This window comes from Coturnix japonica, chromosome 12 (assembly GCF_001577835.2).
Source record: "Coturnix japonica isolate 7356 chromosome 12, Coturnix japonica 2.1, whole genome shotgun sequence".
NCBI lineage: Eukaryota > Metazoa > Chordata > Aves > Galliformes > Phasianidae > Coturnix > Coturnix japonica.
The window spans coordinates 14,352,215-14,365,673 of NC_029527.1; the positions used below are offsets into that span (position 1 = coordinate 14,352,215).

The following is a 13,459-nucleotide window of genomic DNA, read 5'->3' on the forward strand; positions in this document are numbered from 1 at the left end:
CTCTTAAGAAAAATAGAATTATAATTTTCCAACATGGTTCTAAGGCATGTGTGCTGTCATACATTTACAGACTAAAAGCTGAAATCTGTCCACTCTGCATCAATGCTACAGATGTAGATCCTGATTGCGAGACAAATCTTTATGTTTTATATACAAAACATATATAAACAGTAAGCTCAGCTACATAAATTGCTGTCTTTAAACTACCATTTGTGGCTTGCAATAACATTTTGCATAGGTTAGGAAATAAATTTTGATTTCATTTTCCCAAGAGACAATCAAAAGATGTTCTTATACATTTTTGAAGGCAGGAACAGCTGGCCCACCTTCCCCTCCTCCTCCCGCCAGCATTTTTAGCATGAAATACCATGAAAAGGAATGAGCTTCCCCAGTTCTGAAGTCAGCCTTCACACAGAGTGCTACTACACATCTAAAGTTGATGCAGGATAAATGTTTTGTTACATTCAGTAGAATGTGGGGAAAATCCATTTCCTTTCATTACATATCCCCATAGCTGCCTGGACTCATTAAATAACGTGGCAAATGATCTCCTTACACAGTGAACCTTAAAAATGAGAAATGTGATGAAGCCTTAAGAGGCTCAATTCATAGTCTCTCTACTGATGGATGATCCCCAGCAACATAAAGACCAGAAAGTAATCTGGAGTGAAATAGCTGAAAAACTTTTCCTAAACATACAGCAGAGCTTTAAAAGACCGTTTCTTATTTGCACTGTAACTCTTCTCGCTACGTAACAGCCTCCTAAAATGCCCAGTGAGCAGATTGGAAGCTCCTCTATGTTGCCACTGCAAGACTTATGTCAGGGTACATTCACATCAATGTGAATCAAATCCTCTGCCTGTTACTAAGACTTCATCACTATTTGCCTGTTACAATACTGCAGAATTGACAATTCAGTTATTTACTAACAGCAACAGCATGACTTGCCACCTCAAGAAGCCTGAGAAAATCCTTAACTGAATCTTAAACTAAACTAATTGGGGATTTTCTGTTTGCTTCCAGTCATAAACAGTCGTATGAGTAACATGATAAAATATCTGTTAATTGAACTTGGCTGTGCACATTAAGCTGCTTTTAATTTAGGTCTAAAACACTGAAGTTCTCATTGCACAACAACTGAGAAAAGGCAGTGAATTCTACAGTGCTGTCTACCAGCCTCTGCCTCCTGCTACAGGCCACCAAAGAGGCACAGGCTGATGTGCAGAGCTCATGCCCTTGGTGCAAGGCACAACTCCCACCCCCAGGGGATGTCTGGGGCCTGGGCAGTTCTTAACAGTAGAAGAAGGCAGTAATCCAGGCGTCTCATTTCACACTGCAGTGTAGCATCCAGTTAACTCCAGTTTAACATCATGTTACCATCGCATGAAATTACTCCGCACCACCCTTTCTTTACTAAGGGTATCTCTTCCCTGATGGCTTAAAACATCAATGCTACTTTTAGTGACTGGTTCAAACAGAACCATCTCTGCATTCAGAAGCTTCACCGCTGGTCCTGAGAGTTTGACCCTCAAAAGCTCTGTTAAAGGGTAAAGGATAATCAAGCACGAAATACATTCACTTAGGTGTCATGTTAAAATGATGTTCTGCCTTCTCTTCCAAGACAGAAAGCAGCCCCAGTGTAGAGAAAGGTCTACTTTCCTGCCAAATGGCATATGTTTGGAATGTTTTAGACTTCGCTTCAAGACTTCAAAAAATTAGACAAGGAAGCCAGAACAGTTCTATCTAGGAAGAAAAAACCAACATCCCACTACAAAACTGCCATTTCTTAATGGTGCTAATCATACAATAATACAAGTCTTCATTTCCTTAGATCTTCAAGCATGTAGTGTAATAAAGTTGAAGTTAGGTTTTGGTTTTATAACTTTTTGTTATTTTATCCTATAAACAAAGTGAGTAAATTGTGTTCTGATCCCCGATGAAAGCATTGGAAAAGTTAAAGGCTAACATTATCCCATTTGTTATTAAACAAGGAACAACAAGGGTAATTGTGCCTCCCCCCCCCAGCCCCCAAATAATCATGCTTTTAGCAAGAGGCTGGCAGCAATGCAACCCTACCAAAAAATAAAAATCTAAAACATTAATTTTCAACACGGTCATTACGAACCACAAAATCACAGCAGTTTCTTCTGGAAGGTTTTTTCTAATCATTATCATAATAAAAGTATTTATTCCCAGCTCTCTTGTTTTCCTGAACATCTGTCGAATTATTCAGCTTTAGATTTCAAACTCTGACTACTTCCCAGCTTTTCTAACCATTACTCACAACTATTCTAACACGTTCTCCCGCCCCATCACTCCGCCAATGTCCTCAGCTTCCCAAGGGGCTGATACAGCTTGCATTAAGCACAACAGACTTTTACTGGACGTCTTTGTCCCCAGTGTTCCCTTTCTATTGACTTCTATCACTCTATTGGTAGAGAAAAGGACTCCCCCCTCCTCTGGTTTAGTAGTTCTATAGCCTGACTCATCTGCAGATCTCCAGCCTTCCCAAAGCAAGTAGCACAACCAGATAGGTTATTCAGGTAACCAATAGCAAAGTATTACCCAAAAAACAAGGAATCACTCAAATAGATGAGATTACTCATCTATCCTGGTCATCATCTATTCTTCAACAGCAGCTAATGACAGCTGTTGTTTAACCAACAAAGATTAAGCAAACATGACAAGCCCATCACACGCTGTTTAAGGACAGGTTATCTACCTTCAGAAGCTACCTTCCCCAAGGCATCTGAGACTGAAGTCAGATGACAGCCATGCACAGCATAATGATCTATCCATTAGGGACACAGCAAACAGAGGCACCAAGGCAATGGAAGCGATCACCAACTCGTATCAAAACTGCACAAGACAGGAGTGTATAAACACAGATGTGCAGCCTTCATGCTCTATGATCTTTGCAAAACTACAGTTCTATTGCAGAATAAAGCACTTGAACATTTCAGTAATTGATGTAAAATTTAAAACTGCCACTTACCAAAACTTCTCCAATCAAACATCATAAAAATCTGCGATGAGTTTAATTACTAAATGCAAGAACAGCATTTGTCACGTTGAAATAAAGTATCAATTGTTTGGAGGTGGGGATTCAGCTTTAAAAAAAATCAGTACCTATAGCAAGAAGTAGCTGTTTTTCAAGAGGAAGTGTTCTTCAGCTCAGAACATGAAGTAAAAATGTTAAGGTCTCCCTCCGAGAAGTGTTTCAGTATTACAACATTATCTACTCTTAAGGAACTATGCCCTGTACCTGACAGAACACGCTCACCACTGAAATGCAGACCTGTGTAAACTCACTGAACACAAAGTCCAATAAGTCAACAGCCTTTTCATTGACTTGGCTCCCATTTTATATACAGCTAGGAAGAAAAAAAAAAAGATTATTATAATGAAGGAGAATATATTTATTCCCTCACTTAATTCAAAGTGAATGGATTAGCATCACTGTTACTGCTCCCTGTCTTCTTGAGTACGGCCAAAGAATGAAAAAGATCTGTAAGAAATTATCCTTAACAAGAGTGTGCTTCATCATTAGGCTAAAAAGGGAAGAAGCTCACAGCACTAAGTGTGCAAGACTGCATTCGTATTAAAAGCAAGAGTTGCAGAAGGAAGGTGGAAGTAGGATCTGCTCTGATTCATCTCAAGAGGTAAAACTAGGTCTTCAGTAAGCTACCACCATCTGTCATCCTATAAGTGAAAGGCAAAATGCCTGCAGTGGGGCAGATATCTTGGCTCTGGAGTCTACATGCCAGGATGCCTGCTGGATCCCTTGCTCAACATAACAGAGTGGTAATTAGGCTTGATGGTATATTGGTTTTAAGTGCAAAGAAATATTTAGAGTGGGACCTTTTCAGATTTACAGTAGAAATTCTGTTTTTTGTTACCAGATCTGTATAAAGTGCTCATGACATCAGAACTTAGAAAATCACAACTCTGAGATTAGTTCCTTGTTTTTTCATTCAACAAGCAAATAAGTATTTCCTATCAATGTAACCAACCCTCCCTTATAAGGATTCCAAGATAAACAACTCACTGAGTCACTACTGGCATAGATGCATTCGTAACCCTATGACTATACATGTATAACATACAAAAACATTACTATTAATATGCAAAAATCTGTTCACTGATATATAGGCTGGTACTGTGACTACTGTAATTTTTAATGAATACCAAATTCTAACAAGAAGAATGCCACAGTATTAAATGATGATGGCTTTACTCCTAATAGATTCTTACCCATACAGAAACTCCCCCAGAGAATTACTGGAAGTTATTAATAACTTCAAGGAAAAGCGTATCTATGCACAGGGAAGGTATAGCTGTCACTCTGCCTGTGTCCAAGGAGCCTCCACTAGGAAGAAAACAGAAGGTTTGTTACTTTCCTTCTTGGAAAAAAAAAGAAAACCACACCTCCTAATTTTCTGAGCCTCCTAAACTTAATAGTAACAAAGAGGAGAGCAGTGGGTCTGATGCATGACATTGTGGGGCCTGGCAGTTTAACCAAGTTCTTCTCTAAGAGTTAGACTGACAAAAGAAATGGGAAAAATGGAAGTGAAAACAGTGAAAACACCTGAACTGGCATTAAAGCAATAATAATACGATCTGGTTTCAAATGCAAATGGGATCTGAGTTATCAGAAAAAAAAAAAAGTAACCCTGTTAACAGAGTATGCTGTAAAGGGCTTCAAAGCCTAAATGGTTTTTATATGTTAAACTACCCGCTCCTTTTCTCCTTGCAGATCATTATTTAGGATGCACTGAGAATGACCTTCATGAACATTTGGACAACATGATCATTGCTCCAACCACGCACTTTTAAGACTGGACAGAGAAAGAACATTAATTGGTTCTACTCGCATTCTGCCTTTCTATCTTTTCCTATTTAATTTTCCAGTGGAGTTTCAAACTGGAGTGTAGCACATCAACACTGACAAGAGGTTTGTTTTTCCTAACGCTCCAATGCTTCACTGGAAAGTACAGACTGCCTGACACGGTCATCTTAGCACTCTGTATCTTTACTAGTGCAAGAAAAGTATTTTAGTGTAGTAAACATCACGTTTCTGTGTTTGAGCACATTCAGGTTCTTGAGACAATGACGCCTGTATGGTTGAATGGAAGAACCACCTCCCTGAACCAGGGGCAGTGAAATGGTCATTTCACTTGGAAGGATTGGGAAAACCTACAGAAGAGTCAGGAAAAGCCGTAATGCTCCTGGAAAAGATTCACAGCTTCACCACAGTGCATCGCTCAGCTCAGCACTCCCACTGGTCGGATGAGACAACCACCAGAGATTTCTCTCAGTCTAAACATTCAGTGATTCTGGGAACTGCTCTCGTCTGTTTTCAGTGCTTTTGTTGTTTGTTTGTTCTTTTGTGTATTCCGCTCATCTTTGAGTTTGTTCTTCAGAGAAGTTTCATAATGATAACCAAGCATTTTTTCTTTTTCTTTTTTTTTTTGAAGTTCATGAAAAAATAGAATGGTTTCAGTTAGAAGGAACATAAAGACAGACATTCCTCTCCCTTTTTTGGAACCTGACACATGTATGTAATGCTGAATCATAATCTTCTTATCCCTAAGGTACACAGACAAAAAGACTGCAGGATCATTAGTTATACCGATACAAACACAATCCAATAAACAGAACCTCAAGGGCCTTATTTCTTTCCCCCCCCCCCCTTTCCATTAGATACTCTCAACATCCCCACTTTGATAAACTGAAGATCCACATAGGATAAACTGAAAGCAATTCCATACAGCACACTGTAATAAAGGATCTAATTTGAAATATGTTATCTGTAAGGACAGAGAATGTCAAGACTTATAAGTCAAGATCAGCAACATCTCCATTTCTGAAGCTGTTATTTCCTAACATTAAATTGCAGGTAGGTTTTAGAAGAATGTAAGAAAAATTGTTTTCTATAGCAAGTTAGAATACCTGCTCATCTGTCATGATGATAGCTTAGAAGTAATATCCTCCAAACTGTTTACAACTTGCTTCATGTTTACAGAGAGCTCTCACTGAAACTGGTCCTGAAACAACTGAACTGCTTGATTCTTGGGTAGACTTTAGAAGTTTACTGCTCCAAAGCTCTGTTAATAATATTCAAGCAATTTGAGCAAAAAGGCAACATTCAAAGTATTCAAAATATCTGCCAACTTTTTCCTCGTTACTGCAATGGTCATTGCATTTTACAAGTAGAGTAGTTATCTCAGTAACAAACATTTTACAATTAACTCTGACATTCACTTTGCCAACTCCACAATACTCGATGCCAACCTGAGATATGCAAACAGAACAATTTGCAGCTAATGAAATTCCTTTCATACTGCATCCCTTTCTGCAATTACACTTACACAGTATACACAGAAACACACTTTTACTTCTGCTTTATTTTTGTGGTGTTTTTCTTCCCTCCACTCCCTCCCCTCCCACCTCCTCCTTCCTCTCCCAGGAACTCAACTGGTACATTCATTCTGTATCTTCAAGACTACCTCATGGGTAGCAGAAACAAAACTTGCTCTCATCTAAGTTGCTTTAAAACATGACTGAAAAGAACTGAGGTGACATACAATAAAAAAAATAAGATTAAAAGTCAGAAAAGCCCTTCAACAGATGAGAGAAAAACCTTTCATGCTTCCTGAAGGTTATATACACCTGCACACAAACCACTGCCAAGGTCAAAGTGATCTCAGGGCACTTCTTGAGGGCATCACTCAAGAAGTTCCACAGACCTTGCAGTCCATACTCCACGTGCCTGTTTGCAAGGCTCCAACTAGCAATGCCTACAGCTTGTTCTTTATTAATTCTATAATAAAACTCTGTGCCAAGCAAGGGTCAGCAGATCCTCCTTGGTCTGAACTGATTTCATTTATCATCTCCATTTTTTTTTTTTTAATTAAAAATTACAGAGCATATTTAAATTTGACACAATCCAGAAGATTTGCAAGCTTTGCAATTAAAGATAGCAAGAGTTTAGTTACAGTAAAATGATTGTTCCTTTGAAAAAGAGCCCTTTACTCTCTGTTATCTGTGAATTAAATATTGGATTTTTTTTTCCTTTTTTATACTGTTTGTGTTTCAGATATTTGTTATGATCCAAAGGATAGGTATTACATTTTATAAACAAAAAACTACAGAAAAATAAGGTTGTATGGTTAGAAAGATAAAAGGCTACTATCAAATGAAAAGCTTGAAGAAATAAATCGTTTTAACAGATTAAAAAACAGTCTTTGTTGTTGTTTATTGTATCAATACTCATTTAACATCAGCACAACCATGAAGATAATGAAATCATTTGTTCTACTTGAAATGATATTTGTGATTTAAGTCACCAGTGCAAGCTAGTATTGCACAAAAGATATTCATACTCCTAAGTACTGTAAACCTAGCAAAAACCAATACCTAGCAGGTCAAAACCAGAGAGATTACTCTTAAAATAATATTTGGATAGCTAATTAGTTTTAATCTTCACATTCTATTTGTTGTTCTAGCTTCACCCCCCAGATCCTTCATTACGTCAGCTAATTACTTGGAATTTCTTTTGGCTTAGTCTATATTCTAACTAACAAATCACATATCTTCATTGAATAATGACTCTACTGAGCAGTTAGAAATGCTCCAAAGCTACATGTAAGGTTCAGAAATGTATGCATATATTCTATGAAACCAAACTGCTTTGCTGACATTTATAATGTCAAATTGTGCTAATTCAGATCCTGGAGTGGCTAATTGGCCTTACAAGTAATTCCCCAATGATACCAAAGACATAGCAATAGGCACAGCAGAAAGTGGATGTACATCCTTCAAATTGTTCTAAGTCTGCACACACATTTAACTTGAAGTATTTCCAGATACAGCCCAAGGGGAGGCCAAATCTTGGCTAGTATAGCTGCAGCTTTTAGCTAACTCCAGTTGCTCACAAACCTTCATTTTCTGGCCTGGAGCAAGACTGCTGCTGCATGCATGCCCTGCTAAAGCGGAAGAACAAGAGGAACAAGTGGCATGAAGCAATGTCATAAAACAGTGCCTATAGACCTGTAGAGAAAACACCCCTGCTGCTATTTCCTTCCCTGTTGTGGGCTCATCAGGAACCAGATTTTTGCTTGGCATAGCTCTGGATATACAGACATGGGAAAAGCCTGGGAGCAGCAACAAGGCCGCGTCTACCTAAAAACAACGTGTTCCCAGCAGTTCAAAGAAGAGTTAAGCAAAACCCTTCAATTTTAAACAGTAACTCTGTGCAAATCTTATAAGATTGTTTCAATGTCAGAAACATCCAATATCTCTTTCAGAAAACAAACTGGGAAGTAGCAAAAGAAAAAAAAATACAATTGGAATCTTATTTTTCTGGGAAAAAGTGCTTGGATTTAATAGAGACCATATTAGTACCTTTCAGATTACAGGGAGGTATGCCATATTGTTCAGCCAGTTCTGGCCCTTTGAACCATCACCTAAAGATGAAATCGTAAATCTTTCTCAGCTGTGTTCAAAACAGGGAACCACTTACTGATGGCAGCCAAAACATGAACACAGGGTGCAGGGATAGGAGAGGGAGAGGTGAGAAAAGAGGCTGTGCAGCACGCTGCTGTACCACCATGGTCTGCCCACCGCACTGCAGACCCTTTCCATCCTCTCACCGAAGTTGTTGCGAAGAAACATGCAGCTGACCCTGATTACAGTCCACACGATGAACTATTTTATGTTTTGAGCAATATTTTCTTGTTTCTATTAAAGCACACACGTACATACTATGATCCCTCCTCTCAAATCACCCTGGACACCTTCAACTCCAAACAGCCAGTTCATCTCACTCTTCAGAACAACCTTCCACATAGGCCTGATGAAGAACAGGTGTAACCACATTCACAGGGATAAAATCCCCCAAGGAACAGACCCATTTGTGACAGCACTGATCACTGCTTTCCAGTCTGTCCTCCAGTCCTACAGCCAGCCCCTTCTATGCAGCAAGGAGATGCACCAAGAGGAAATTTCTTACTGTTTCCATTGCATGCTCAGGAATTTCCCAGACCTTTATCAAACAAAATGACTTAGAACAATAAAAAGCTTCCCTCATTCAGGAAAAGTGCTACCGTTACAGGAAATAAAATCATCGACGTGGCACTGACTTATTGGAGAACACGCATCATTATGTCTGCCCTTCACAATATTGATGTTGCCATCATGAACATAAATCACCACTGAGGACAGCATAGGGACCTCCTCCTTCCCCTCACACACGTGGTGGCATCATTAGAGATGGGCAAGTAGAGCATGTGCTGAACACAGTACAACAGTAGTCTGGAACATCTCCTGCTGCTCTGAGCAGTGACCTCAGGAAGCTAGAGAGCAATGTCCTGAATTAGACAACGGGGCACAAGGAGACCTGAAAGGCAGCACAGCTTCCCAGCACTGAGAACTAGAAGGGAATCGTCTGGCAGAGTGGGAAAGCAAACCTCTGAACTGCTGATTGGTGCAGTGATAACAGCAGCGCTCCTCACAAATAAACCCATTCTACAGTAAATGAAGCTTTGACAAAAGCTGTAGCAATCATCCCCAGCAACAGCAAGAATTTAAAGTCTCCAGTTAAACAGAAACACATACTGCAGTTATTATATCAATGTATCCACGATGCATGTATTACTAATGGTATACCTAATGTTATCAAATATCTTCTGGCTTTAAAAGTAGGGCTCTGTTGAGTAACTTCTGAGAAGCTATTTCAATTCATTCACTCTCAGTATTTGAAATCATTGTTTAGCATGCAGTACTGTAGATTGGTACCTCCAAGACAGCCAACGAGTGACACCAGGAACAGCTGTTTCCACAGCAGCAGCATCTTCAGTTGCCTCAATTCAGTAACTTTGGTTCTGTTCCGGGTGAACCGCACATTTACTCTTCCATGTGCAAGGTTTAACCTGTTAAAATAACAAACATGAGGATGAACATCGACTTCAAATTTAAGAGCTGCCTGCATTGTAAATGCTTGTTTTACCAAATAGAAAATGGACAGATGCTCTGCAGTGCCTCAGTTTTCCTGTGGCTGAACCCCAAAGAGAAGTACACGTGTATGGATATGGAGTGTCACAAATTAGGTAATCCAGCAGGAGCACAGCTGACAGGCACACTGATTTTCTAGCTGCAACATCAATCCATTTGTAAGAAATAGAGTTTTAAAGGGAGAGAAAATACATGAGGTGCAGTCACACACAGTATAGCAGTTGGAAGTCAAACAGCTGTTAAAGAACAGCTTTCATCCTCCTTGCTTTGTACACACCACACTAACAACAACCTGAACACGTGCAGTAACCAATTTAATTGAAGTCACATCCACTCTCCCTTTCTCTTACTGCTTTGCTATTCCAGACCCGTGCTTGATGTACGTAGTGCTATTACAGAAGTCTGAAGAGGAAGATGCAGCAACCACAAATAATTTAAAAATAGAATTAAAAAAATAGAATCTCAGCATGTGGCACTGAAGTGCATCAGGTGCAGCGATAAGCTGTGAAATAATTGGTTAGCTTCCATTTCTACCTTTGTTTCTGGCTAAATGACAAAGGATTTTCCAAGCTCTATGTGCTGGGGCACAATGTTCTTATTTTACTTCTGGTTTGTTTTTTTTTTTCCTACACAAGCTGTGCAATACATTTTTATCAACTGTGTGACAACTGTGGCCTTTACATCGTGTGCATCACATCCACAGTATCCCTTTTTTTGCAAGAACAGTGAATGGGCAAAGCTGGAGGTTGTGCAGCGCACAGATCAGACCTGCATCAAATCACTCCCCCTGGCACTGAGCTGATGGATGAGCGCACTGAAATATTAAGGGCAAAAAAAGACAACCATTAATTTCAAGGTGCCAGTCCACAAATCTGAACACATTTTGTTGTTTGTTTCCCTCTTCAGTGTGTTTCACATTACAGTTAAAATTTTCTCATACTTCTGTGAGTGCAGTGTTTGAGTTGCAAGCTAAGCACCCCAGAAAGGCAATCACACATAGGATCACCTCAGCTGAGGACAGCATCCTCTTCCCACCATCCACAGCATCACAGCACAAGGAATGGCGGTTCTTATACTGCCCAACACCACCCCCTGCCCACTTCACACTGACAGCACGTAGAGAAGTGCACACAGCAGACAGGCTGCATGCAGAACGAGCAACTGCTGAAAGGGACTGACTTGGCTTGGAGCAGCAGATGTGACCCCCGGGACCTGGCTTTGCTCGGGTTTCGCTCAAGTGACAGCTGTGTGACACAAACATGCTTTTTCCTTTTCTTCTGTACTAAAGGCAAAACCCTGAAGCACTTGTGTGACAATAGTTTACCTCACACCCACTCTTTCTCACGACAGTTTAAGAAATGGCCACAGTCTGCTGAGAAAAAAGTACCTTATGCAACCCAAGAACTAAGTTCAAAACGAAATCCCAAAGCATCAGAGCTAGGAAGCCTCAGGACTGCTGTGTTCTGCATGCTGTTTCTGCAGCATCCTCCATAATTTAGTGACTAGTATTAACAAGTAATGCACAAAGACACTGATAGACTGATGAATCAGTGCTAGCACAAGCTGCTGGGCTCCAGCTGCACTGTATGTTTGCCTAGGGCTTTCCAGAGGAAGCTCTGTTTCTTATCCAACATGCCCTGGGGTCAACAGGTACATGGCTATAGCACATTTGGACTCCACAAAGGCATCTTGGTGCTTTTGGAACTAGAAGGACTTCAATCACCTCTGCAGAGTTTTGGCACACCATATAGAATCATCCAGGAGGATAAAGATAAGCAGCAGCTTCAGTATCTGAACGTTTGGTTCCGCTACCAAAAGAACACACAGAGGAAACCTGTAAATCTCTATTTTGGAGAATGAGAAACTTTCCTCCTACAAGAGCACTGGTTTCATGACAAGTTGATTACTTCAAAACATTAAGAATGCAAACCTAGGAAATTGGTGTAAACATACTAGAAAAAACAAAACAAAACAGATTTCTTCATTATACGTTCGTCTTTCAGAGATGAGCCCAACTACAGGACAACAAGAAAACATGACCAGCCAAACAGATGGCACCAGATGAAAGCACAAACATACACAGAAAGTTTCAGCTTTTCCTCCTTCAAGATTAGCTTTCCAAAGCCTACATACTTACACATCACATAGCAGAGCAATTGATGGACAAGCAAGTCCAGCAGAAACAAAGTCTGGAAGAGGTTCAGGAGTCAGTAATCTTATGCAGCAACCTCAATTCTTACAACCCTGAGTACAGCAGTCAAAAAGCAGTAGTCCTCCAAAGGGGGGATTTTTATTTACATATGGTATTTGAACTCCCCAGACCTGTTTGGGAAGCCCAATACAAACTATGAGCAGGAAGAGTTTGTAATCTTTGACTACAAAAGGGAAAAAAAAAAAAAAAGAAATTTCATCTTGATAAATTATGAGATTAACATTGTAGTTAAAGTCATCTCCACACAGCATCATACAAATGAGAGGCACAGATTAATGTGAACCATCCCTCAGCAATTTCAAGTAGCCACATCATTTGGAAAAGAAATAATTGAAAATATCCATTTCTCATTTCCCTCAAAATGCAATTACTAGTGGTAAAAAGCAACCAGTACACTCTGTTTCAATGAAAAATACCCACACGGTGGGCTCTCAATCTTCCATATCATTTAATCAAGTTTCTACCTCTTGTAGCTCACATTCAAACCCTGACAAGAACCAGTGATGGATGGAAGCGTTGTAGCCATGGAAAAGTAATGGTGTATTTACCACACACAGTGAAAAAGTCAGAGATTCGAAGATTCAATATTTTTTGTCTTTTTAAAACGCAAAGGAAATACAATAAAAACCACTATGAAAGCCTCCATTTGTACATAATTTATCAAGCCAGTCTTCCCATAGTATTCCTGCTCCCTAGGACTTCCTTTGATACCGAAGTAGCTCAGAGCTCTGGGGTCAGTCCACTGAGACAAACCAGAGACAAAAATGGTGAACATGTGTGGAAATACTAACTTAAAGCAGATCTCATCCAGTGTCAGAGTTGGCAATCCCCACAATGAAATCCACTGCAGCTTCTATCTGCAGCTGAAGTTCTAGAGTTCATTCCTTGTATTTCTCTGCTACACAAGGTCTAGTATTAAATGTGGAGGTTGGCAGCCCTACCTGTGGCAGGGGGTTGAGCTTGATGATCCTGGAGGTCCCTTCCAACCCAAGCCATTCTATGATTCTATGAAGGGAATCTTCTGTGAAGATCATTTATGAAAGTGACAGCATTTGCAATCAGTATTTGAGATTATAAGCAAGATCCATGCCAGCTCACAAAAAACCTGCTGATGTATTTTGGTGGCAGCCTGCTGAGCAGTGCCCAGCAGTGCCTCACCTTATGGAGCACCACAAAAGCTATCCAGCAGCTCAGCAGATCTCACTATGAGAACGCTTGCTGCTCAAGATTATT

General features: G+C 39.9%; 1 protein-coding gene across 4 annotated transcripts in view; it reads right to left on the minus strand.

Moving 5' to 3' along the window:
* LOC107319982 (contactin-3) overlaps nucleotides 1-13,459 on the minus strand; it is a 93,047-nt gene that overhangs the window by 61,368 nt on the left and 18,220 nt on the right. For all 4 annotated transcript variants that reach the window (XM_015875402.2, XM_015875398.2, XM_015875401.2 and 1 more), the window contains exon 2: nucleotides 9,799-9,932. In XM_015875402.2, coding sequence (XP_015730888.1) covers nucleotides 9,799-9,853 — 55 coding nt within the window. In that variant the 5' untranslated portion in view covers nucleotides 9,854-9,932. The remainder of the gene's footprint in view (nucleotides 1-9,798; nucleotides 9,933-13,459) is intronic.